Consider the following 26,211-nt stretch of genomic DNA (forward strand, 5'->3'; position numbering starts at 1 on the left):
GAATGCTGTTCCAGTATTGTCCTCTGATCTATTCTTACAGATTGGTATTATACATGAACTGGCACAGGGCACCTGAGGTGCAATTATGTTGGCTAGAATGGAAGGGGATACCCAAAGTATTGTTCTGAGATGCCATGATTTATTTAATAGTGATGGTGTTCTAATCACAGGATATGCATATTCTGCAGTTTAATTCAAACGTGAAGCCCTCTGCATCTCCTACATGTCATGTACTGCCTGCACTTGTGGACAGATCCAAGCAGAACTTGAATGTGGCTAAGGGCAGTTTTACAAAAGATCCTGTAGAGTTTCTAAGGCATTATCTGTTGGCCACTGGTGTGAAACCAGTGCCTGAACAACTACAAGCTGCTGCTTCACTACAATTACCCACTTATCATAACAGTTTATGTTCATTCATTTTCCTAGCTTGACTCCATTCTTCAGGATGCTAAACTGTGCAAGGCAATATGTGCTGTACAAGTGGGTCGGATGGGCCCAGTTTTTGGAATTTATAGACTATAGACAAAGTTTTCTTATTTGAGTGAAGATATGTGCTACCTGACATTTCTTATGTAGAAGAGCCCGGGTGATCATCCCAGCAGTGTTGTGATAAGCAGTCCTCCTGTGGCTCATGAAGGAAGTTTGGGAGTTACAAAGATGAAGGGCTGCATTCAGACATTGAGCATCATGTGAGGTATGCTGAGCTGCACAATGCATAGAACTACTGCTCCTCTGGCTACTTTAAAACCAGTAGTCATAGACAGACCATGTCAGAGAAATGCGGTGCATATTATTGGCCTCTTGATTGCACTGCATGGCTACACACTGTTGACTGCTATAGACTATTCACTTTATCTCTTTGCATTTATAATTTCACAAGGAACTTATTTCTTGCATAAACGCTTCATTTACTAAGTTGGACTACCAGAGAGCCTGTTTTGCATAGTGGGACACCTTTTGTAATAAGAGAATTTGAGGGTTTACAGACAAGTATTGGTATCATATGTTATAAATCTGCTGCATACCATACCGAAGTGTGTAACTCGCATATAGGAGAAAGATCAAGATACACCTTTCCCTACTGCACTAAGTTATGCTTTATATGATATTTAGAGTACATCTCATGGAAGTACTGGAGAAACCCCATTCTATCAGCTCTTCAGCTGACCTATGAGGACCAAATACTTTATGCTGATGGAAAGGTTCATCCCCTTCGCTGTCCTCAAGGCTGACTGATGTGACTAGGAGAGATGCATGTTTCAACAAGTGTATCCATGCAAGACTCCATGTGTTCTACCCTGGACAAACAGTATATGTTAGTTGAGGGTCTGGAAGCATTTTTGATACTCATGGCATAATCTAGAGTGTTGTGACCACATTTATCACAGGGAGAACATGTTGTTAACCAGCGAGATATACTGTCTACTGAAAGGGGAACAGATAGGGAAGAGGATGTTCTTTCTGCGTATAATGATATCATGGGGCCAACTGGAGAAGTTGTGCCACAGCGAGAGCATCTACCCCTTGAGCTGTATCAGGTATAGGTTTAACCTATGGCCCCAGGATCACCTGGTGCCTCCAGCCAGGTACTGCTGAACTTTTCGGGAGAAGAGACGGAACTTGTGATGGCTGGTGTGTATGACACCTCCATGATCCCTGTTACTATTTTGTTTCCGGGTTCTGCTCCCTGAACTCAGTGTTCCTGTTTCTTTGCAGAAGAGGAAAAAGGTTCTGTGTGTGTGTGTGCGTGTGTGTGTGTGTGTCAGGGGGTGCAGCTACTCAGGGATTGCTTCTACATACCTCCTATTCACACTATTAGACTTTTGCTGACCTAACCAGTTCATGGTTATTACATGTTTTGACTGACAATCTACCTGCATGTCTTGCTTCTTTTTATATGTGTGTATGTATGTATGTGTGTGTGTTTTGGATTTGATATTCTGGGGTGCATGAGAGTGTAATGACATCCAAGGGGAGAATTCAACCCATAGTGAAGTTAGCTCATGTAAGGTACTAAAGCTTACTTAAATACCCCTAAAACTTCTATTTGGGAATACATAAACTATCAAGTATACTTTTATGCAATTGCACTAAGGACACAGATTCCTATTGACAGTCACATTTATGCTTTTCATTTAAACTGATCTCCTATTCTGGTAGCTAAGAGCCGTAGATGTATACTATGTAACAGGATGCATGATTAAATTCATTGTGAGCAGTATAATGGTGGTTTAATGCCAGAAGTACATTCACCCAAGGCTACATTTGTGTAACTGGAAGAAAAGATCAAAATGTTTTTAACAAAGTTAACAACAAAAATGTGTTTGGCCTTTTTTCTAAATTGAAAATGCTAATGAAAAATGTCTTGTTTTTGAAGTTTGTAGCTCTTATTTTTAAAAAAATATTTTCATATATTTGAGTTTTGGTTTGTTTCCCCTTTCCTTTCCTTCTTTCCTTTTTCCCCCTTTTCATATTCCCTTATTTTTTCCAGTCATTTTGAAAAAAAATCAATATTGTTTTTAAATTAATGGAAAAATAGAAAAGAGGAAGAAAAAAAAAGAAAAAATCCAACAGAAAAAATGAAAAATGATAAATGACTGAAAAATGCTGGGGAGAAATTGCAAATTCCCCAATATGTATCTTTTGAATTCTGCGAGACTAAAACAACTTCAAAATGTATCATGAAATTGTTTTTCCATTTTTTGACCCACTCTAGTATCTGGGCAGGGTTTTGTATAGCAGTGGTGTGACATTGGATGTCCAGTGTTGGGGATTCTGAGGGGCAGATAAAGTATACACCTCTACCCTGATATAACGTGGTCCTTGGGAGACAAAAAATCTAACCGCGTTATAGGTGAGACCGCATTATATCAAACTTGCTTTGCCCCCCCCTTTCTTTGTTCCCTGACAGCCTCCTCCAGAGACCCACCCCCACCCCCTGACTGCTCCGACCCCATCCACCCGCCTCCTTACAGGCACTCACCGGCAGTGGCGGGAAGCGGAGCAGCCTGGCCCCAGCCCGCTCCACTCCGCCACCTCCCAGCCGGGACGCTCTGTTTCCTGCTGCCAGTGAGTGCAGGGAGGTTGGGGAAAGGATGTCTCCCCGCACTCACCCGCGGCGGGAAGTGGAGTGCTGCTGCTGGGAGCTGGCTGGGGCTGGGCTGCTCTGCTTCCCGCCGCCGGTGAGTGCGGGGAGGTTGGGGAAAGGATGCCCTCTGCACTCAGCGGCAGTGGGAAGCAGAGCGCGGCAGCTGGGGCAGAGTGGAGCAGGCCGGGAATGCGTCGCTTCGCTTCCCGCCGCCGGTGAGTGCGGTGGGTGTCCTTTCCCCAGCCTCCCCGCACTCACCGGCGGCGGGAGGCAGAGCAGCCCAGCCCCAGCCAGCTCCACTGCACCAGCTCGCAGCCGTGGCGCTCCACTTCCCACCAGGCAAGTGAGTGCAGGACCTTTCCCCAGTCACCCCCCAGCGACATGGCTGGAGCCGGGGAAAGGAAAGCAGAGCACCTGGGGCCACGTTACTCTGCTTCCCGCTGCAGGTGGGTGCGGAGAGATTGGGGAAAGGACCCCCTCCATACTCACCTATGGCAGGAAGCGAAGTGCTACGGCTGGGAGCTGGCGGAGTGGAGCCAGGCTGCTCAGCTTCTGCCTCTGCTGGTGAGTGCAGGGGGATCCCTTCCCCCAAGTCCCCTCCCCTGAGCGACACAGCTGGGGCCAGGGGAGGGAAGCAAAGCTGGCTGCCCCGGGCCCCCCACTAATCCCCCAGGCGATTCTGGGACTGTGGGGCCCCCAAAAGTGCCCTTCCACAGCTCCTGTCCCCCAGACCCTGGGGATGGGGAGCCATGACCACCCCCGAGACCCTCTGCCCCTTATCGAACCCCTTGGCCCTGGGCTGGCCCGGCACCCTTAACACACTACTCAGAGCAGCGTGTCAGAGCTTTACTGCCTCGTATGCGAACCCGCCTTATATTGGGTCGTGTTATATCGGGGTAGAGGTGTACCATAGTCATTTTGAGATGCTTTTAATGTTTCTATTCGAAAAACTGTGTAAAGAGTTTATTCATAGATTCATAGACTCTAGGACTGGAAGGGACCTCGAGAGGTCATCGAGTCCAGTCCCCAGCCCTCATGGCAGGACCAAATATTGTCTAGACCATCCCTAATAGACATTTATCTAACCTACTCTTAAAACAATATATAGTGGAGCAGATGCATTCTAATTATGAAACTAGAAAGAAATGTTTTACTCTTCAAATTATTACAAACTATTTTCAATGTATTATCAATTATTTAGAAAAAATCATACTCCGTATATTAAGAAATAATAAACAAAATACCATCACTAATAGAAAAAGGGTGGGAACAACCTTTTGGGGGACTTACACCTCAGTCTTTTGTGTTCCGCAAATACAGAACCTTTATTCTTCCCCCATCCTTGATGTCTTCTTTGGGTGTGGAGTTTCCTGCAGTGAGTAAGAGAGTAGGAAAGAGTGGGTCAATGAGAAGGATTAGGCAAGCGTTATCTGGAGCAAAACTGTGGTTACTGAAGGTAAGCAGCAAAGAAATGGTGTAAGTAGGATAGACAGGATTGGGCTCAGAAGGGAAGTTTAGGACTTGTGTTGAGATAGTGGAAGTGACATAGGGAGCAGGTAGGGGCTGTTCACATTAGGGACAATGGCCACCACCATATGACACTAGTTGTTTTAAATATCCAATATTCAGAACAGATTTCAACACAATTACGACTGTCTTGAAAAATACTTAATAAATGTGTGTGTGTACCCTGAATACATATTTGTGTCCTCATTGATCCTGTTGGCCAAATCCTGATTATCAGAGCACCATCCATGTAACTGGTCTGTGCACAGAGGATTTACACAAGAAGCCAGGGTGGATAAAGGTACTACGCAGAGTACAAAGCAGATTTGTGGCTGCAGTATACCCCCTGTCAGAAGACTCTATTCTGAGATTTTCTGGCACATCCATGTAGGCACTGACTCATGACACCCCCTCCTACATTAGTCTGTATCCCACCCCGGTAAAACTCCACCATCACTGCATGCTGGCACATTTCATTCTCTCAATACTGCCTCCTCTCCCCACCCATATAATCTACCCCAGTACAGTATTTCATGATCTAACCTCCCTGTACACAAATAATTTAATTCTTCCCACTCTCCCACCTCCAATTAATTCTCTTACTCTTCCCCAGCATTTAGTTCTGTATCATCCACTGTAGCGAGGCGGTCTGGTTCCCCTCCGCCCCGGAGAGGGATGAGCCCCTCTGGATGCCAAAGTGGGCGGAGCCAGTGGAGCATGCACCCGCCCCCCAGAGGTCAGGGTGCAGGACAGGAAGTACAAAAGGCCAACCCCAAAGCTTGCTAGAGGCCCAGCTGCTGGAGAAGCCAGATGCCTGTGGCCTAGCTCCTGGTGGGGAGACTCCTGCAGTCTGCGATCGACCTGAGGACTGGCCAGACCCCGGGGAAGCTGTTAAGCCTGCCTGTGGCAAGCTACTCAGAGGAGCTGCCAAGCCTACCGTTCACCGAATACCCTGAGGAGCCCATGGTGCTTGATTCTGTGGAGGACACCGTCCAGACGCAAGTACCTCTAGAGGGGGAGGTAGGAAGCAGCCCTGGGGCAGCCGACCCTAGTCTGGCTGCAGCACACCCAGAGCCGATGTCAGTGCGTTGTGACCAGGATCCCCACTGACACAGCAGCAGGCCTTCTGCTGCTGTTAGGGCCTCAGGCTGGGATGCAGTGGAGTGGGAGGGCCTGTTTCCCCCTGCCATGCAATGTGCGGGTGGCAGTCTCCCCCTCTCCCAGGCCCTTTGGAGCCAGGGTCTGGGCCTCCTAAATTCATTTGTTTGCTCGCCCTTGCATAAGGGCCTGAGCATAGACTCTCTACTTGCCCCGCCCTGACCCAGGGCTAGGGCCTAGGTTAAAATTGTTTGACTCAGCCCCTGCATAAGGGCCTGAGCCACAGACTCTCGACTGCCACGCCCTGAAATAGGGCCTGGGTCTGCAGAATGAGGCTGGTTGTTTGATCTCTACTGTTGCTGCGGGCGTGAAACCCTGCCGCCTGACTAGTTCCCTGAATAATCCAATAATCTGGTTCCCCGCTGCCCTGGAGGAGGACGAACCCTGCTGAACCCTTCTACAATCCACTCTTTTGCCCTTAGCTTCTTGATTCCCCAGCCCTGGCTCCTAACCATTACCTCCTTTAAACTTTCTCTCTTCCTCTCTCTCTCCACTAGCTTTTCATCCACTTACCTCTACGCCTTTAGAAGTTTCTGCCACCCTTTGTAGCCTGCACAGCTGGGGATTCCTGGTGGCTTTCCCCTATTAGAGCAGAACCTTACACTTCAGGGCACCACTGGTAGCCTCCTCTCTTCTCCTTTCCAAGCCAGGGGGTAGAAGGAAGAGCTGCAAACAAGGCATTACTGAGGAACCATACTACCACTTGGCATGTTCAGCAGCTCTGATCATCTGTCCTTCCCCAAGAAGTGGGAAAATGGGGAAAGGGCAGCCAATCAGAAGGGATTTCCCCACTGACAGAGGTTCTTACTCCTTCCCCCCCCCCCCGCCCACATAGGAGAGTTAGCAAACAGCCTCCCTGGGAAACTGTTAAGAGTTAGTTGGTCTCGAAGCGGCAGCAGCCTCAGTGCCCCAGAGAAACTAATGGAGAGAAAAGCGGTACCTATATACTATATATAATATAGATAATGGGGAGAAAGCATTAGAAATTCTCTGAGCTGGGGGAGTCTGAATAACAGGGGCAGAACTGAAAATATCCCCCAACTCTTTCACCCTCTCCCACTTGCTGCAGGCTCCCCATCCAGCAGGAACAACACCCCCAGGCTGCTCGATGCTCTCCCACCCACAACCCCACAGGCAGCTTCCCACCCCATAGCAATCCCCTAGGTTCCCTCCAGTAAATGCACCCCCCTCCCCCATCTCCTGGGCTCCCTTCCAACCAATAACTCCCTTAATTCCATTGATTACTGCTGCTTTTCTCCAAGTGCCTCCTTCCTCTTCTGAAGGGTGTGGTTAATAAGCTCCTGCTGTCCCCCACACCAGCTCCCTCTACTTACTGAAACCCTATGAAGGAAATCAGTGACTTTTCACTGTTGAGAAACATAGGTCATGGAGCTGTACAAAACCTAGCAGCTTTGTCTGTTGGAAATTTACATTTTTTTTAAAGTAATGTTGGCTGTGTCCCTTTAAGGCTGCTGGCGATACACTTCTGATGCTGGATGCTAGCACTTCTCACTGGCCAGCTATGGGTAGCAAGAGTTACTACAGCAGACTCTTTCCTAGATGTCTGTCTGGTGGGTCTTGCCTACATGCTCAAGATCTAACTGATCACCATATTTGGGATTGGGAATGAATTTTCCCCCAGGTCATATTTGCAGAGACTAGGGGCAGGGGGGAAGAGGTTGCCTTCTTCTGCAGCATGGGACATGGGTCTCTTGCAAGTTTAAATTAGAGTAAATGGTGGATTCTCTGTAACTTGAAGTCTTTAAATCATGATTTGATTACTTCAGTAACTCAGCCAGAGCTTAGGGGTCTATTACAGGAGTGGGTGGGTGAGATTCTGTGGCCTACAATGTGAAGGACATCAGGCTAGCTGATCATGATGGTCCCTTCTGATCTTAAAGTCTGTGAGTCTAAGAGCTAAGTCAGTGGCTGTGGGGTTAACTGCCCCACTTAGGTCACTATTTAGCAATTTTCAGAAGCATAGAAGCTCCTGTGGATGTAATAGTACTATCATTTTAATATTGTTCTCGAGTATGGATCAAACCACCCTGTCATTGTTTTTACTTACCATTTTCCAGCCACAGTAATGCTCCAACAAAGTAACTTCTTGTCTTACCTTTTAATTTAATGTAAATTTAATTTATCATTGAATCTTGAAAAACAACATTAGCATTATATAATTTACTCTGAGTATCTTTCATTCTACTTCTTTTAGTCAAAAGAGATTGCTGTTAGGTTTGCTTGGGTAAATTTGGGGGGCAGTTTACAGCCATTGTTTAAGAAAATTAATTTAAATAGTAGTATAAATTCCCAATGGGAGGACATCCTCGCTTTTATGAAATGAAATGAAATAAAGCAGTACTTCTCTGAACAGCTGTCAAGCACAGCTTCTCTCCATTAGTGTCACTTGCTGCAGAAGGAGTACTGCAGAAAAACAGTGCATTGTGGAACTCCTTCAGTCTAACAGCCGTCCAGCAATTCTGCCCCATTAAATGTAATTGCTAGGGTGGGGCGATACTGCAAACACCTTGTGGTTTATCCCCCTAATGTATTCTCTCTGCTATCTATGGAACCTATTTGTTACTGTCACTTTAGGCCTGATTTTGCACTCATAGCTGTGTAAATTAGGAATAACTCTGTTGCCGTCAGTGGATTTAAACCAGTGTAACGGAAGCAGAATTAGGTTATTTATTTTTAATCGTAAGCAAAGCACATAATCTACATTTTGGTAGAGATAATATATTTATAGTAACTCATTTATTATAAAAATATGTTTCATGTATTCTTAAGAGCTATGAACAAAAAGCAGCATCCTGATTTTTTTTGTTGTTGACTGAACAAAGAGGCAGAGGACCTAGAATCTAGGTTTTAGTATAAACACAGAAGTGATTTTGACAGTAATCCCTGATTTGGAATACCTCTGTAGCTTTGTGGAGACAATAAGAGGATCAACAGAAATTACTAGGAAAAACTTCTTGATACTGGACTGAGGGTGCATTACAGATGACCCTGGTGAGATAAGCATCCTCTGCTCAGGAGAGGCCCAGAACGCGGTAGTATTTGCACAAAACATACTTTGTGCCCGGAGGTGATTCTTCTTAATAATGATTGATTACAGGTTGATTTCTCGTTCTCTCAACATTCATTTGGTTTGCAAGGCTGATACATTTCTATTTTCTTCCTGAATGGGAGAGGATAATGGAGACCAAAGGCAGACTGTAGAAGGCTCCCCCACTGCAGGGGTTCCTAACCTTTTTTCCCTACTGTTACTCCACATTCAGCCATTTGCAGGTGACTCTCCTCAGGTGCACATTGGAGGGCTTTGTTTTGGTTTCCACGGTAATTAAGATGGTGCACTCTGGAAATCAGCACAGTGGTTTATAGGATGCTAATAGTATCCAAGGGTAACTGATTGCAGATGACTGAACAAATTCAGTTCAGTAGAAGGGCAGAGGTTCATCCCCCCCAGACCTGTCTCACATGGGGACTCTACCACACAAACTGGAAACCTTGATCTACCCTGCAGAATGTCTTTAATTTGATCATTTTTTTCCTAATAGATGCTATGAGTTCCTCCTCCTATCTTCAACGGAGCAGAAAGGCCCTGCTTTAGTGTCCTTCCTGGAATTTAACTTTATTGCTAATTCAAAAACAATGCCCTACGTGAACGTCAGATTATGCTTTTGGGGGGCTTGGCTATATTCCTAGTGTTTCTCTCAAAAACCTCCTTTGTCCTCAGCAATAAATATTCTGGTAGAGAGTCATTGGTCCATAGAGGGTTGTACTACAACATCTCTGAAAATTTTTGCAGGTAAAGCAAATTGATTTAGGTATTTTGTGGTAGCATGGGTTGGAACTAGGAGACTTAGGCACTATTCCTGTTCTGTCACTTAATTGATGATGAATGTCACCAAATCACCTCTCTGTCCCTCAGTTTACTGATTTGTAAACATGGAGATGATAGTGCTTATAGGGCAGTGGTTCTCAAACTTTTGTATTGGTGACCCCTTTCACACAGCAAGCCTCTAAGTGCAATCCCCCTTATACATTAAAAACACTTGTTAAATATTTAACGCTACTATAAATGATGGAGGAGAAGCCAGAGTTTGAGGGTGAAGGCTCGCAACTCCCCACATAATAACCTCACAATACCTTGAGGGTTCACAATCCCCAGTTTGAGAATCTCTGTTATAGGGACCAGATCAATTTTAAAGGGAATGTTCCAATATTTGGGGCTTTGTCTTATACAGGTGCCTATCACCCGATCCTGTACCAATTTTTCACATTTACTATCCAGTCACCCTAAGTGCCAACCTACCTTTGTGTAAAGCTTTGTAAGTTCCACTGATGAAAAGATCTTTATAAATTCAGAATAGTAATACTCCTGTGTATTTACTGTGATGGCTTTCCAACATACAAGGATATGAGTTTTAACAGATCTGATTTGTTTGTTTTTGCCAAGAGCAAAAACATAATGTGTGTCACAGGCAAGGGCGAAGTGAAGGGCGAAGATTAAATTCTGCTTACTGCAACAGATTTCTGTTGCCTGAATCTCCCTGCAGTGATCAGCTTCAGACTGTTGGAGAGGACAAGGGAAGGGGAGGTACTGTGTGCAGGCATTTGGGAAACGCTTTTTGAAATTCAGAGAAGATTCACCACGCAGTGAAAGTCATACAATTTCATTTTGTGTTCTCTTCTTGTTTAACTTCAGTGTTGATGTATTCTTAAATATTTTATATTTCTTTTGATTCAATATCATTTTTGTTCTTTATCCTTGGGAAAAGAAAACTCATTTTCTGACCTCCCAAAATATGGCAAATCATTAGGCTGTCCAATGTAAAGAAGAGTTCAGCAAGTATTAAATTTGCCAGTAGCAGTGCAAAGGAACACATGTATTGAAGTATTCATGGAAAATGTCTACAGCACTCTTTTCAATTTCTCTTAAAGAGAGATGCATATACAGGGAACCACAGATGCACCAATATAACACAGAGCACTAATAGCAAAGTCTAGGTCTGGTTCTAGGATTCCTGAGTCTCAAACCCAGATACTGTGGTGATATCATAGAAGTATAAAAAGAGAAGACAACAGGATGCAAGTATTAAGCCACCATCACTTCCAATATCTGAACATTGTTGGCAACCTAAATAAGCAGCGTAATTTCCTCTCTCCTCCCGCCCCCTATCCCCCAAGCTGTGCTTGATATGCCTGTGCCAATAGAAGAGCAGCATCCATAAGAATACCCTTAGGGGTTGTTATACCAATTATATTAGACCAGTAAAAAAAAAAACCCAGCAGGATCTTATTAAAGGGGACAAGACAAAGTTGCCACATTTATTATGATAACAATTTATGACTAATAACTAATATCTTAATTCTTATACACACACATTATGCCTATTACCTATACACACACATACACACATTCACCCGCATTCATCAGGTGTTCTGCAGCTGCTGCATAGTTACCAATCCTGAAGATAGCCTAAGTTCATGTCTTGATTTTGCAGCTTGGGTTCATAGCTTGTGGCAGCTAACTGGCCAGGAAAGCTGGGCACAAGGACAAGCTGGATCTCTGTTGGGCAGGCACTGATGTCCTTCCATGTTGGCAGCAGAATGTTACCCCGAGTCTCTCATCTCACCCTTCTTTTTTTATAGGCTTATAGGGTATGGCTACATTTGGAATTTCAATGTGCTGCTGCGGCAGCGCTTTGAAGTGTGAGTGTAGTCAGAGCGGCAGCGCTGGGAGAGAGCTCTCCCAGCGCTGCATGTAAACCACATCCCTTACGGGTGTAGCGTGCAGCGCTGGGAGCCGTGCTCCCAGCGCTGCTGCCCTGATTACACTGACGCTTTACAGCGCTGTATCTTGCAGCGCTCAGGGAGGTGTTTTTTCACACCCCAGTTGCAGCGCTGTAAAGTGTGAGTGTAGCCAAGGCCTTAGTTTGGATTCAAAGTCTATAGGTCTTGCTGTGTCACGCTGCCTCTGGGTTTAGATTGATCACCCATCAATTGCAGGCGTGACTTTCAGCCTTGGACCTGGCTTGATCTTCCTTCTGTTGTCCTTTTCTTTTAGGGTGGATGCTTCTTACTTTGTTTAGGGCTGTTGTCTAGGTCTTCAGCTGTTGGTATTTGAACTTTATGTCATCAGGACAGGCTGGGGCTGGAGGTTGATTCCATCACTCATACATACCTCATTCACACATCTAAACTAAACTAATAAGATTACAGCAGGGTTTGCAAAAATGAAGGTTGGAGGAAGCTTTTACAAAATGGAGTGAGTGTTTTAAAATGGGGTTTGAATTACAATATGGAACAGAAGTTACAGTATAGGCAAGTGTAGTGAATGGTAAACAGAAGTTACATTAATAAAGTGAACAATTGAAAACAATTTCATTTATCAGTTCTACAGGGTCATCCCCAGAGCCAGTGCTGGGATTTGAGATGGAATCATGAGGAAAAACAGGTTGTTTAAAATACACTGTACCACTACAACTCAGGCATTAGAATTGCAATGTGAGGCCAGAGAGAAACAGAGCAAGTAATTGCACAATTTTTGTTGCTGCACCTGCAGCTATCCCTCCCCCAACTGCCATCTGCTGCTCCTGCCCTCTGTCTTGGAGCTGCTCCCAGAGACTCCTGCTTGTTGTATGGGGGGGAGGGAGGGCTAATGACAGGGTGTCCCCTGCCCCCCTGCTCCTGCATCCGACTTACCTCTTCTCCATATAAAACAGGAAGAGGACATCCACAGAGAGCTTGGGGCAGCAGCTGCTGTCTCAACTTCCTGATCCACTTAAAAAGACAATGCACTTAAGAGTGGGTCAGCTTACTTAAAGGGGGAGTGTGCATCTCTCTCTCTCTTCCCCACAGACAATATGTGTCTGTCTCTGTCTGCTATGCTGTCTCCCCTCACTCGTGTTTGTGCTGCCTTGTGTGAGAGGCTACATTAACTGCAATGTGTTAACCCTTGAGGGCTCAGCTGAGTGCTAGTTCATCATTCAACAGTAAGGCATTCAGCCCTCTTCCACCCTCTAACTTCACCACCTCAACCAAGCTTCACAATCGTCATAACTGTGAACAGTATTAAATTGTTTAAAACGTATACTGTGTGTATGTATATCTATAGAATATATAGGGGTTTGGTGGAAAAAAATTGCCTGGAACCTAACCCCCCCATTTACATTGATTTTTATGGGGAAATTGGATTCACTTAACATCGTTTTGCTCAAAGTTGTATTTTTCAGGAACATAACTACAACATTAAGCGAGGAGTTAATGTATTTTCATTTTGCTGGTACTTAAGAATAAATTCAGAAATACAATAAAGAGAACTTTTCTCTCCCACTCAGCTGAGAAGATCTTCTCAAACTGATGTAAATGGAAAAGATTTCTCTTGTCATTTCTGATGAGAGAAGTGTTATATTTTGTTAATGTTTTGAGGCCAGGGCAGCATTATACACTTGGATAATTCCATCTTTCGTTCATTTTTAAGTTTTACCTAAAACTGCACCTCCAGGAGCAGATGTAGGCTCCCAGTTCAGCAGCAGTACCCTCTGCCCTAGCACCACAACCCTAATCCCAGGGGAGGGGTGGACAGGGCCCAGGAAGTGGGTCTTGAGATTGAGCCTGCCCCACATGCACCCCACAGTGGCAGCTGCTGCCCTACAGGGCTGGGCCTGGCTCTCTACTCTGGGAGTTGCAACCTAGCACATGGAGTTGCAGAGCCACTCAGGTTTGTCCCAGCCATCACCGAGAAGCAGCTGGGCCTGCACCACATCTCAATTCCCAGAGCGCAGAGACAGGACCAGTGCCCTAGGACAGGATCCAACACTGCAGGGTGAATGAGGGACAAGCTTGCTCTCCAGATCCCATCTCCTCTCCCTTCTCCCCCTCACGTCAGGGCCTCCTTTCCACTCCACAGTGGGCTGGGAGAACTGTTTTGCACCTTTGGTTTCACAATTTCTGTGGCTGCAACTGAACCTGTGCTAAGTCTGCCCCCTGTGCACCTCTGAAGAATTAGAAACATGGAGCTGTGTAAAGAAAAGGGACTGCACCAGCTGTCTGTATAGAAAGGAAGTTTCAAAGGGCCTCTTCTGGGTGCTTTGCAGGAGCTTGAACACCAGTTTTGCGCTCTTGGAAAACACAGGAAGTTTTCTAAACATAATGTGGGGAGTGCTTTGAAAATGTGCTTATCTATCTATCTAATCTAAAGTGTTGCTTATTGTAATTATATAGTGCGCATTTTAACCCTTTTAGGCCTTCTCCCCCATCTCAATGGGTGTATGTATAAATGATTACACTGGCAGGGGAAAAGTAACCCCTGGGGTCATGGGAGGAAGGGAAAAGGAATGGCAGGTTCAGCTGCTAGAGAGCCTTCTCCCCATCACCCCTCAGGAGATTATCCCTGGGTGAGTTGGAGCAGGGAAGAAGGCGAGATTTCTACACCTTTCTCTGCTACCCATTGGCTATGGGGAGAAGGGAGAGTTTGATTCTCATGCATCCCCACCCAATACCTACCCAGCTATATGGGAAGCCCTCAGACTACCTAGCAGCCATTCTTCCGCCCTGGCCTCTCTACCTTATAATGGAGATATAATTTGAATAAGATTCTGTGGGTCTGACTGATTGCTAGGTGTAGGAGTTCCTCCCTCAGAAAAGTATTGACAAGGTGTTTGGTGGGATTTTCTACCTATCATGAAGTATCCTGGAAGCTCAGTTTAAGGTTAATGAGTAAGAATAGTGTTTAAAAGTAATGATTTTGTAATTTCATTGCAATTGTGGGTGAGAGACACAAAAAGGTCATCTTTCAGAGGTAAACATGACTGAGACCCAAGAAATGTCAGGCATGGACCCTCTTAGCCTTGCGGAAGAAGGGAGGGCCTTAAGTCTTCACAGACTAAAATACCCTTCATGTGTACCCTCATTCTCCTCCTAGGGGCAGAGTGAGAAGATTCAGAGGTGGGTTAAATCATTGGGGCTATGCTGAAGAGTCCAACCCTAAATATTGGCTATTTGGTATGAGATCATTTAACATATCCCTTGACTCAAGTAAATATCTGGTATTTTGTGAGGGTTTAGCTCCATCCATTAAAGTTCATAGTTAATAAAGTTTCAGCTTTCCACTTTGAAATCCATCCTTCTGTCTGTGTTTCATTCTCCTGCATGTCCTGATCAAATATGTTTTTAAAAAAACTGTCTCAGAAATGAGGGAAAATAAATGCAAATTGTGCAGCTATGGAATCTCCTCATCACTCTACTTTCCTTCTTCCATCTTCACCACTGAACAGAGACACCACTGTACATACTAGTGTGATTTTAAAATGTTTGTCCTTATAGTGCCTTTACTTCTATGGGCCATCTGCTTAAGTTTACATGTATATAATATCTGTTACTGGTTTCCATTTCCATTATATGCTTTTCTTTCTTCCTTTAGTCTCTCATCTTACTTCTCTTTCAGTTTCTATTTCTTTTTATTAATTTTTTTTTTGCTAGAGATTTCCACCCCTTCTGTATTTCTCTACCCTTCCTGCTCCTCCAACCCCTGACTTGTATCCCCCACTTCTTCTGTCTGCTTTTCTTTTGGCATTTTTCATTGCTTTTATCTCTATTCCTATTTTTGTACTACTTTCTTCCAGGTTTGCAACTTTTTCATTTAATTTTCCCTCCATTTTCTCTTCTAATTCATTAATTTTCCTCTCTCCTGTGCCCCTAATTTTTTTCTGCCAATATTTCTTTCCCCCTTTCTATTTCTCTTCTTTTCTGCAACCCATGCTTCTTTTTCAGTCTCCTTTCTCTGTGCTGCTTATCACTTCCTCCTCATCATCCCTTGCTTTCTCACATTTCTGCCATTCCTCATCTCTTGCTTCTGTCAAAAATGTATTAGGTCCGGCAGTGATCCTCCAACCTTCCTCAGAGGCTGCCTCATCATTTCCACACAGCCCTGCCAACTAATGGGTGGAGACTGCATATGTGCTCTACTGCTTGCCCAAACACACATTTAAACAATGTACCTGCTAAAATCAGAAGATTGTTCAGCAGCATAAAATATGCAGGATCTGCAGTTTTATTGTGCACTCATTTTTCTGTGCCCATGCTTATTTTTAAGCTGCTTACTATATTTGTTAAAAATACTTTGTTAATTCTTCACTTGTAAACATCTTTACTGAAGAAAATGCTAGTATACAGAACAATTGTTTAAATGAAAGAGAAATATGAAGAAACTATTGCTTTTGTTAACTGTAAAGAGAATAAATGATGCACAAGTAACCTTAGGAACCATATATTTTGGTAATGCAGAGCTCCTATCTGCAATACATGGAGCCAATTTTTATTTGTTTAGGTCCTCATTCTGCAGCTCTTTCTTCCATTGACTTCAATAAGTCTACTTGTGAATATGCAAGTGAGTAATTACTTCTCAGTATGAGTAAGAGTTGCTGAATTGGGCCTTTTATAATTAACAATATGTTCCCTGAAGATTCTGCACTGGGACCACTTTTTCATAATTAATAAAATATCAGTAGCAATAAGACTGTATCAGCAAACCTTCCAATAAAATACTTTGGGTAAAAATTGATTAAACAAATTCTAGAACTGAGAAATTATTTCGGCTTATATATAGTTGGCTTATCAAGAATGAAATAGGTGCCTTTGAAAACGATCAAACTTCTATTTTAAACACTGAATTGAATTTCACAAATTGTTTTTAGTATTTTATATTTGCATGTACTGATGCTGGCATAAGCAAAATAAATTACTAAATAATATTTTCCCTTGATCTAACATGTTCATCTTTTCTTTTCTGTTTTCTTTTAGCACTTTCTTATGCAAGAGAATAAATGGTAATTAAAATGAGCAGGATGAAAAGATGGAGCAGTCAGTGCTTGTACCACCAGGACCCGACAGCTTCCACTACTTCACTAGAGAGTCTCTTGCAGCTATTGAACAACGGATTGCTGCAGCAAAGACTAAGTATTCAAAACAAGACCATAAAGATGATGAAAATGGCCCAAAACCAAATAGTGACTTGGAGGCAGGAAAGTCACTTCCATTTATTTATGGTGACATACCTCCAGGAATGGTGTCCGAGCCCTTGGAGGATCTGGACCCATATTACATTAATAAAAAAGTAAGTATTTATTATCAAGCATGTTTCATTGTCACTTTCATAAAGTAATGCTTGGATTTTTTCATCATGTACATAATGTGTAATTTACATAAAATGTACAAGAGAGCTCTGTTATGTAACATACCATATGTATGCAAATGGTATTCCACTGTTCAACAAAGGGTGTGAGGATAGTTTTAGCTGAGCATCATAGAAAGGAACAGGATATGTAACAAGTGGAGGAAGTATTCATAGTCAACAACTTACATGTATTTCCCTCTTCCAAAAAGTTAATAAATAGAAGAACACTTAACTCCTGGATATTTCCATTACATGCATCTGAGGAAGTGGGTATTCACCCACAAAAGCTCATGCTCCAAAACATCTGTTAGTCTATAAGGTGCCACAGGATTCTTTGCTGCTTTTACAGATCCAGACTAACACGGCTACCCTCTGATACTTAACAACTGAATGCTAAAAAACTGTCTCAATCTAACCCATGTATTTGGACCATGCTCATCACCATGGACTCATGGTACTGTGAGCATCTTAATTTGCATGATGAGCTTGGGATGCATACATATACAATTCTATGATTTTGTGGAGATTAATGTTGCTTTTATTATTAAATCAGTTATTTTTGTTACAAATGCAATATAATACCTGAATGTATTGTTTACATCCAAGTACCACATTACGTAGCCTAAAATAAATAAAATGAAAATCTAGGCTTGCATGGAAAATAACTTGCTCCCACTGAAATCTATGGCAAAATATTATTGGGTTCGCTGATGCAGGATTGAGCCCCTAGTAATTTGTATATTATTCTGTTATCTCTTTGTAAATGGCGGAGCATTTATAGTGAACCTGAAAAATAGCTGACACCAAGCTATTGTGAGGCTGCTGTGCATAATACAATACACATAAATATTTTCTATTAATATTTTTAATAGAGCTGTTAAGCAATTAAAAAAATTAATCATGATTAATTGCATTGTTAATAATAGAATACCATTTATGTAAATGTTTTGGATGTTTTCTACATTTTCAAAAATATTTATTTCAATTACAAAACAGAATACAAAGTGTACAATGCTCACTTTATTTGTTTTTGATTACAAGTATTTGCAGTGTAAAAAAACCAAAAGAAATAGTATTTTTCAATTCATCTAAGACAAGTACTGTAGTGCAATCTCTTTATCATGAAAGTTGAACTTACAAATGTAGAATTATGCACCAAAAAACTGCATTCAAAAATAAAACAATGTAAAATTTTAGAGCCTGCAAGTCCACTTAGTCCTACTTCTTGTTCAACCAATCGCTCAGACAAGTTTGTTTACATTTGCAGGTGATAATGCTGCTCGCTTCTTGTTTACAATGTCACCTGAGAGTGAGAACAGGCATTCTGATTGCACTGTTGTAGCTAGTGTTGCAAGATATTTACCATGCCAGATGCACTAAAGATTCATATGTCCCTTCATGTTTCAGCCACCATTCTAAGGGACACGTGTCCATGCTGATAGGTTCAGCTCAATAACAATCCAAAGCAGTGCTGACCAATGCATGTTCGTTTTTAGTATCTGAGTCAGATGCCACTAGCAGAAGGTTGACTTTCTTTTCCGGTGGTTCGGGTTCTGTAGCTTGTGCATCGGACTGTTGCTCTTTTAAGACTTCTGAAAGCATGCTCCACACCTCATCCCTCTCAGATTTTGGAAGGCACTTCAGATTCTTAAACCTTCGGTCGAGTGCTGTAGGTATCTTTAAAAATCTCACATTGGTACCTTCTTTGCATTTTGCGAAATCTGCAATGAAAGTATTCTTAAAATGAACATGTCCTGGGTCATCATCCGAGACTGCTATAACATGAAATATATGGCAGAATGCAGATAAAACAGAGCAGGAGACATACAGTCTCCCCCAAAGAGTTCAGTCACAAATTTAATTAAAGCATTTTTTTAACAAGCGTCGTCATCATGGAAGCATGTCCTCTGGAATGGTGGCCGAAGCATTCTATCTGGGACGTAAATACCTTGCAGTGCTGTCTACAAAAGTGCCATGCAAATACCTGTCCTTACTTTCTGGTGACATTGTACATAGGAAGAGGGCAGCATTATCTCCTGTAAATGTAGACAAACTAGTTTCTCTTAGCGATTGACTGACGTAGGACTGAGTGGACTTGTAGGCGCTGAAGTTTTATATTCTTTTGTTTTTGAGTGCACTTAGGTAACAAAAAAAAAATCTACATTTGTAAGTTTCACTCTCATGACAAAGAGATTGCACTACAGTACTTGTACGAGGTGAATTGAAAAATATTTCTTTTGATTATCATTTTTACAGTGCAAATATTTGTAATCCAAAATAATATACACTTTGATTTTAATTATAACACAGAATACACTATATGTGAAAATGTAGAAACATCCAAAATATTTTAATAAATTTCAGTTGGTATTCTATTTTTTAACAGCACAATTAAAACTGATTAATTGCAATTATTATTTTTAATCAAGTGAGTTAACTGTGATTAATTGACAGCCCTAATTTTTAACATTTAGACAAACATATCTGCTATATACTTAAAAAGAGCAGATTACAGACCTATTAAATTGGGTGCTTGTATGAGCAGGTATTTCTCTAGGTTATTGCAGATTTGAAACTGGCAGTTACATACAATCATTACCTTATTTGGTATTCTGCACCTGCTTTGATAGAAAAGACCAAGCAGTATATTTGCTTTTTGAACTATATAGGAGATGTATGATATAGCTCAAGAAACACACAAGTAAGCAAAAAATACCAGAATGAGACCTAAAGACAGCAATTAGGACATTTCTGTTGGAGTTTGCACATACGGCTAGCCTTAAAATATTCCAGAGTCCTTGCAGGATTTCTCTGTTACACTGCCTCAGCATTCAGTATAGAGGCAGCAGCTTTATCCCCAGCAATGTGAAGCTTTCTAAAAGACGTTAGCTACAGTATCAGTTGATGATTTGTGATGTTTCCAATTTATCACTGTAAATATTAGATACTTTGGTGATGGGGAGCATATAAATACCAAGATATGTAATTTTTAAAGAGTGATTTTTAACTTTTCTCAAAGTGCAGTATTTTAAGTGTGACTTAGCTTACTAAATTTTATATTACAATTCTATTTTGACTAGAGAAAAAGAAAATGGAAATATGGTGTCGGAACAATATTTTTACTTCAGGCCAATTTTTGATGCCACTGAAAGAGCCAATCTGTGCCATTCACACTGTTTTAGATTGAGAGAAATTTTCTTTAAATTGCTGCCCTACTTCTACAGAAATCACATATTTTACTTTTTTAAACGTAGGGTTCTTTATGCATTTTGTCTCATTGATTTCTATGTAAAATCTCCAAGTAAAGTGATATTCCTGACTGCCCCACAATTCATTGTAAGCTCTGGCAATCAAGCAGGTTCCCAGCCAATGGGAGCTGTGGAGCTGGCGCTCAGGGCAGAGACAGTGCAGGGAGCCTCCCTGGCCGCCCTGGAACCTGGGGGTTGCAGGGACAGGCTGGCTATTTCTGAGAGCCACGCAGAGCCAGGGCAGGCAGGTAACCCCACTGCACGGCTGACCAGACTTTTAACAGCCCGGTCAGTGGTGCTGACCAGAGCCAGCAGGGTTCCTTTTCAACTGGGCATTCCAGTTGAAACCTGGATACCTGGCAACCCTAATTCAGGGCCAGTAGCCCCTGTTTCCCCATCTCCATAAGGGAAGTGACACTAAAGGGCAACGCACCAAATGGATGACCATGGCTGAATTTGCATAGCCCACACCAGCAGCCATACCTCTGCCTGCGGTGGAGGGCACAAAGTCGCAGCATGGACACAGTCAATAGCAAAGCGCACAGTAAGGAGCCTTCAGGTCGAGCTTCCTGCCCCAGTGTCACCTCTATAAAAGCTCCTGGTCCTCCTGAAATTCCAACTTATATCCTACGCTGAGACCTCCCAGAGAAACAGAGACCTCTCTGGCCCATGTAAATGCCAGCAATAGAGATGGGTGGAACATCTAGAGAGCCTGTCTTTGAGAGACCCAGAAGAGTCTTATATGGGAGAGGGAGACAAATAAGACCAGCATCTTTAAGGACAGGGAGATTGGTAGCCACCAGAAATACATTTTGGAACGGTCTCTGAGCCCAGTTTTGCTACCCCGGTCTGAAGCGGTATTATGGGGAAATAAAAGAATAATATCCCTTCTCCTTTTCACCGAGTGCAGGAGGGCAGGTAATGCTCAGAACCTTGTTCCCCTGCTCACCTTCACAGAGTGAAGCACAGTGGATAATCCTCAGCACCTGGGTCCCTTGCTCACCCTCACAGAGTGCAGCATGGCAAATCCATGCAGAAAACTCCAGGCCATAGACATGCACTGATTCCTCTAGTCATGCATACCCAGACCTCCACAAATACATCCTCTTTCAGGGAGGAAGGCCAGCCGTCTTAATTAAAGTTAGGGAATCAAATAGTAAAATAAATTTTTAAAAACTAAATAGACAAACATAAACAACCCCAAGAGGAAACACTCTTTCAGGCCAGAATGTGCTGAGTATTGTGAAACAAGGTGAAAGAGGTCTGCAGCTACTGTAGGCAAGCTATACAGATGCTTCTCGGGTTACGCGAGACCTGACTTACGCAAATCTGCACTTATGGAAAAAGTTTCATAAGCTAGAAATAGGAGGGGTTTTTTTGTTTGTTTGGGGGGGGGAGGGGAGTTTTTTGTGCAATGGTCGGAGTTTCCGACTTAAGCAAAATTTGAGTTATGCAAGGCTTTCTAAAACAGAATGCTGTGTAAGTCAGGAAGCATCAGTAGCTATATATACCTCCTTGTGCACCTTGGGAAAGAGTAATAGAGGGATAAATTTCCTGCAACGCCTAAAAGATTGGGAAAGTATTGGTCTACCATCCCTTAGCTGCTGTTGCAGGACACTGTGCCCTAGCTACTGGGCTGCTGTTTCCAGCTGTGACTGTGTGTCCCCATGCCCTAATATTCAGGCAGTAAGGAGCCTCTTAGCCCATCATTTATTTATTTCTATACTAGCCTCCCACCCCAGCATCCATTTTATAAGCCCAGAAAATTCTTAACTGTGCATCAGTTAACCTGGTATCACTACTGGAGACGAACATGGCTATTTTCTCTGGTATTTAGGGGTTGTGTTTCTAATGGGGGGAATATTTTTATCTAAAAGAGTAGTCTCCTCACTATACAGGCCCTTCACAGGCATCCAAGTCTAGGTTGGCGTTGTCTTAGCCCTGTCCCTTGGGCATGAAAGCTTCAGACCAACAAAACCAAACCACCCAACCTATATGAACAATTGTCTGACACCCTAAGTGCCCTGGGATGCTTTCACAAGCAATGCTAACAGGAGTGAGAGACTGCAAGTGTGGACACTCTCAACTGAAAAATCACATGGTCTAAAGGGTTATCCCAGGAAAGAAGAGTGTGTGGGGAGGTTGGAGGGGGTCTGGGGGAAGTGGTCAAATCTGTCTCTTGCAGGTGTATGGGTCTGTGGTTCTTGCTATTTTAGTGATACAATGGGAAACTTTATGGAAAGCTGAGGCTATTAGAAAAATTGGTCATTAGAAAAATTGACTTGCAATCCTGACTCCTATCAGCTGCTATAGAAAAGAGTACAGGTCATATAGCAAGTTGAAGCAGTTTGTGAAGTACAGCAAGAGAAAATATCTTTTTGCAAGTGGTAGGTAGAACAAGTTCTACTCATTCAGAGCTATCTGCAGGTTTCCCAGCCAGCCATATTTGGACTGAAAACCCTGAATCGTTCCACACTCTTTCAATTTGAGACCAAAAGGGCTTCTTCTAGCTTTGATCAAATGAGGTCAGTGGATGTTGCCCAGAGGCGATACCCTGCACTGTGTGAGAATTTCAGGAACAGTTTTGTTCCAACCCAGTTTCTGCATCCCATGGAAAAGCCATGACATGAATCTGAAATAGACATCATCTATTTCAGATCAGAGCATTAACCCACTCCCCGTTCTATTTCTAGCTTCAGAGAAGCAGAGCAGGGCTCAGTCTGAAACATATAAATAAGTTCCTAAAGGAGCTTGTCTTCAAAGAATACCCATCTTACCATCTTCAATCAATCATTACCATTTGATCTTGCATTACTCCTAGGGCTTCCTTTGAGGATCATGGTAGCTGTAATACTGGCTTTAGAGAAGGAAATTAGCTTACCTTGTTTTAGACAATTTTTCTGATCAGGGCTCTGTACAGAAAAATGAAGGAAACACACAGAGTGATGTAGTTCCTGGACTATCTTGGATTCAGGACAAACACAGATGCACAGTGCTAGAGAAATCAGTAACAGATCTGAGCTGAGGAGTCATATTATTAGGCACAAGGTCTTATTTCAGAAGAATGTTAACTTGAGATGAAGATAACTGTGATGTCACAAAAACAAAAATCCAATTCTTATTAGAGCCTATTGGGAGTTCTGATCACATACAGAGCTTCTAGGATCCAAAGTTCATATGATTCAGTAATTCCAGGGATGTCCTCTGTATTGGCAGAGATCTAGCTCTAATTGTGTAATCTCTGCTCCCACAACTGGTGAATGCAGAGAATCAAAATTTAATTTTGAAGGGATCTTCCTGACACAATTCAGGAAATGAGTACCAGAAGGAGAAAGCACAGCATCAACCCACTGGAATACAGTGATTCATTGAGGTCTATGAGAACTGCTCCTTCCATGGAAAACAGACCCGTTCGACAGTCAACATATCTTGATAGCATTTTCATAATCACTAGGGAGAGCATGGTCAGCCCTACTCCAGAGAGAAATTATCTTGTCCTGGGTGGAGAAAAGTTTGCTGTCTCTGTCCACCAAGGAGGAGAGGTATACCAAGACTTACACAGCAGAATTTGGATTAGCAGAATGGCCACAACACACAGAAATATTTTACTTGTACATCAGTTTGTTGGGCTGGTGATTGACCTTTTTGCATCTGGAAACAGTAAATAAAGTGCCCTGTGGCCTCTGTGTCAGGACCTGGCATACATGGTGGGGAGTATCTAATGAAGTTGGGCAAGGGCTCTACTATATGACTTCCCACCTTTTCCACACAATAATACGTAAGAGAGAAGCAGTGGTATTGTTTATGCATTTCTAACTGAAGAGACTATGGCTTTCAGGCTTGCCTAAGCATCTTCAGTTATTTGTCTCATTGAGGAGATCTGTAATTGCAAAATCAACACTCCACGTCGGACCAAACCAGATTAAAATGAATATTTGGATGAAGTGATTATTTCATTTATGGGCCCCAAAAGAGAAGCCACCAAATAGAACTCATTCCATTGGTTGCTGCAAAGTCCATAGTTCAACTACCATGTTAAACTATTCCTCCAGAATGGCTTTATTATGGTCAAAAAAGGGTCAGGTCTCTGTAGTCCAATGGTTTCAACATGTTCAAGAAAAGGAAGCATTGTACAAATCCCCATCTTAAATGCTTTGTTACAGTCTTGATCGTATTCCAAACCCACAAGGTCACAAAGAACAATATTAGAACCTCATTCTGTTCTTCACAGCACTACCCAGATTGAACCCCCTGCAGGAGGTATTGTTGTACCTGTCCATGATTAGGTCTTCTGAGGGCTACTATCACCAATCAGATGAGGGGTTTTTTTTATTTGAAGTTAGGAGCTTTCTCTAATGAAACCCACTATTGTACTGTTAATTCAGAGAGGTAGTTCTTACAATTGTCATAGCAGTCTTTCTCCAAATATATTCAAGAAATATTCCTCCTTTGGTGAAGCATCAAAGTCCAGTGTTTAGGAGCACAGAGAATCTCAGGGCAAAGTAGTCTAGTATCCTATATTAAAATTTGTTAGACACCACATGGCCATCAATATAGAAATTCACAGAATTCTGCATCTTGTTCATCCAGGCTTAGCCAACACTCTTTCCTTTCTCTTGGCAGAAGTTTGGGAAGATGGAAGTGATATTTATGTACCTTGTTTTGGTTGTCCACATTTACAGGCTGATCCTGCTTCCTGCTGTGGAGGCATACTGGTATGAAAATTCCATTGTAGCAAATCTCTGGACCTTAGCATGAAGGAAAATGGGAGAATTTATTCATCCTTACCTGAAAATTTCCCTTCTTAGAGTAATAAGGTCTATATATCTGGGCCACCCAGGAAACACATGCATCATCCAGAAGAGAGATGGAAATTGTTGAGGTTTGTTGTCATTAGATGGAATTTACCACACACTGAAGTAAGAGACATTATTATGCTTTTTCCTTAAAATATAGACTCATAGACTCATAGACTAATAGGTCAGAAGGGACCAATCTGATCATCTAGTCTGACCTCCTGCACAAGGCAGGCCACAGAACCCCACCCATCCAATTTTATAACAACCCCTATCCCAGGATCGAGTTATTGAAATCTTCAAAACTGGTTTGAAGACCTCAAGCTGCAGAGAAACCACCAGCAAGCGACCCGTGCCCCACGCTGCAGGGGAAGGCGAAAAACCTCCAGGGCCCCTGCCAATCCGCCCTGGAGGAAAATTCCTTCCCGACCCCAAATATGGCGATCAGCTAAACCCTGAGCATGTGGGCAAGACTCACCAGCCAGCGCCCAAGAAGGAATTCTCTGCAGTAACTCAGTTCCCATGTCATCCAACATCTCCCCGCAGATCATTGAGCAGACCTATCTGGTGGTAATCCAAGATCAATTGCCCAAATTAACAATCTTATCATAACATCCCCTCCATATACTTATCAAGCTTTGTCTTAAAGCCAGGAAAGTCTTTTGCCCCGACTACTTCCCTCGGAAGGCTGTTCCAGAACTTCACTCCCCTAATGGTTAGAAACCTTCGTCTAATTTCAAGTCTAAACTTCCTAATATCCAGTTTATACCCATTCGTCCTCGTGCCTACATTAGTACTAAACTTAAATAATTCCTCTCCCTCCCTAACGTTAACCCCCCTGATATATTTATATAGAGCAAGCATATCCCCCCGCAGCCTTCTTTTGGCCAGGCTAAACAAGCCAAGCTCTTTGAGTCTCCTTTCATAAGGCAGTTTTTCCATTCCTCGGATCATCATATATTTAACACAGTCTGTAATTAGGAAAGTAGATTAAAATTATCCTGGCTGTGGGAGTTATTTCAGTTGTATGGCACTTCAAGGAGCAGGAGATTCCCCTGCTGCCAGATGCTGATCTAATTCTGCCTCCAAACTGCAAGCAGATGGATGTACCCATTATAGCAGACCTATGAACTTCACTTCACAAAGAAAGGAAATTTTCAACTAAGCACAGATAATTTTTCCTACTTACAGAGCCATTCTGCAAGTTGGAACAGCATTTTAAACTTAGCAGAA

The 26,211-nt window shown here is 42.7% G+C and overlaps 2 protein-coding genes across 12 annotated transcripts in view; both read left to right on the forward strand.

Annotated features, from left to right (window-relative positions):
- LOC115659409 (sodium channel protein type 3 subunit alpha) overlaps positions 1-26,211 on the forward strand; it is a 964,414-nt gene that overhangs the window by 209,575 nt on the left and 728,628 nt on the right. The gene's annotated exons all lie outside the window — the stretch shown is intronic.
- Positions 1-26,211, forward strand: part of SCN1A (sodium voltage-gated channel alpha subunit 1) — a 173,153-nt gene that overhangs the window by 42,851 nt on the left and 104,091 nt on the right. For 9 of the 10 annotated variants that reach the window (XM_030579451.1, XM_030579452.1, XM_030579457.1 and 6 more), the window contains one exon: positions 16,562-16,874. In XM_030579451.1, coding sequence (XP_030435311.1) covers positions 16,614-16,874 — 261 coding nt within the window. In that variant the 5' untranslated portion in view covers positions 16,562-16,613. Of the gene's footprint in view, positions 1-16,561; positions 16,875-26,211 lie in introns of those variants that run through there. The other variant, XM_030579461.1, reaches the window with a different exon arrangement.

The sequence above is a fragment of the Gopherus evgoodei genome, chromosome 11 (assembly GCF_007399415.2).
Source record: "Gopherus evgoodei ecotype Sinaloan lineage chromosome 11, rGopEvg1_v1.p, whole genome shotgun sequence".
NCBI classification, from domain to species: Eukaryota; Metazoa; Chordata; order Testudines; family Testudinidae; genus Gopherus; species Gopherus evgoodei.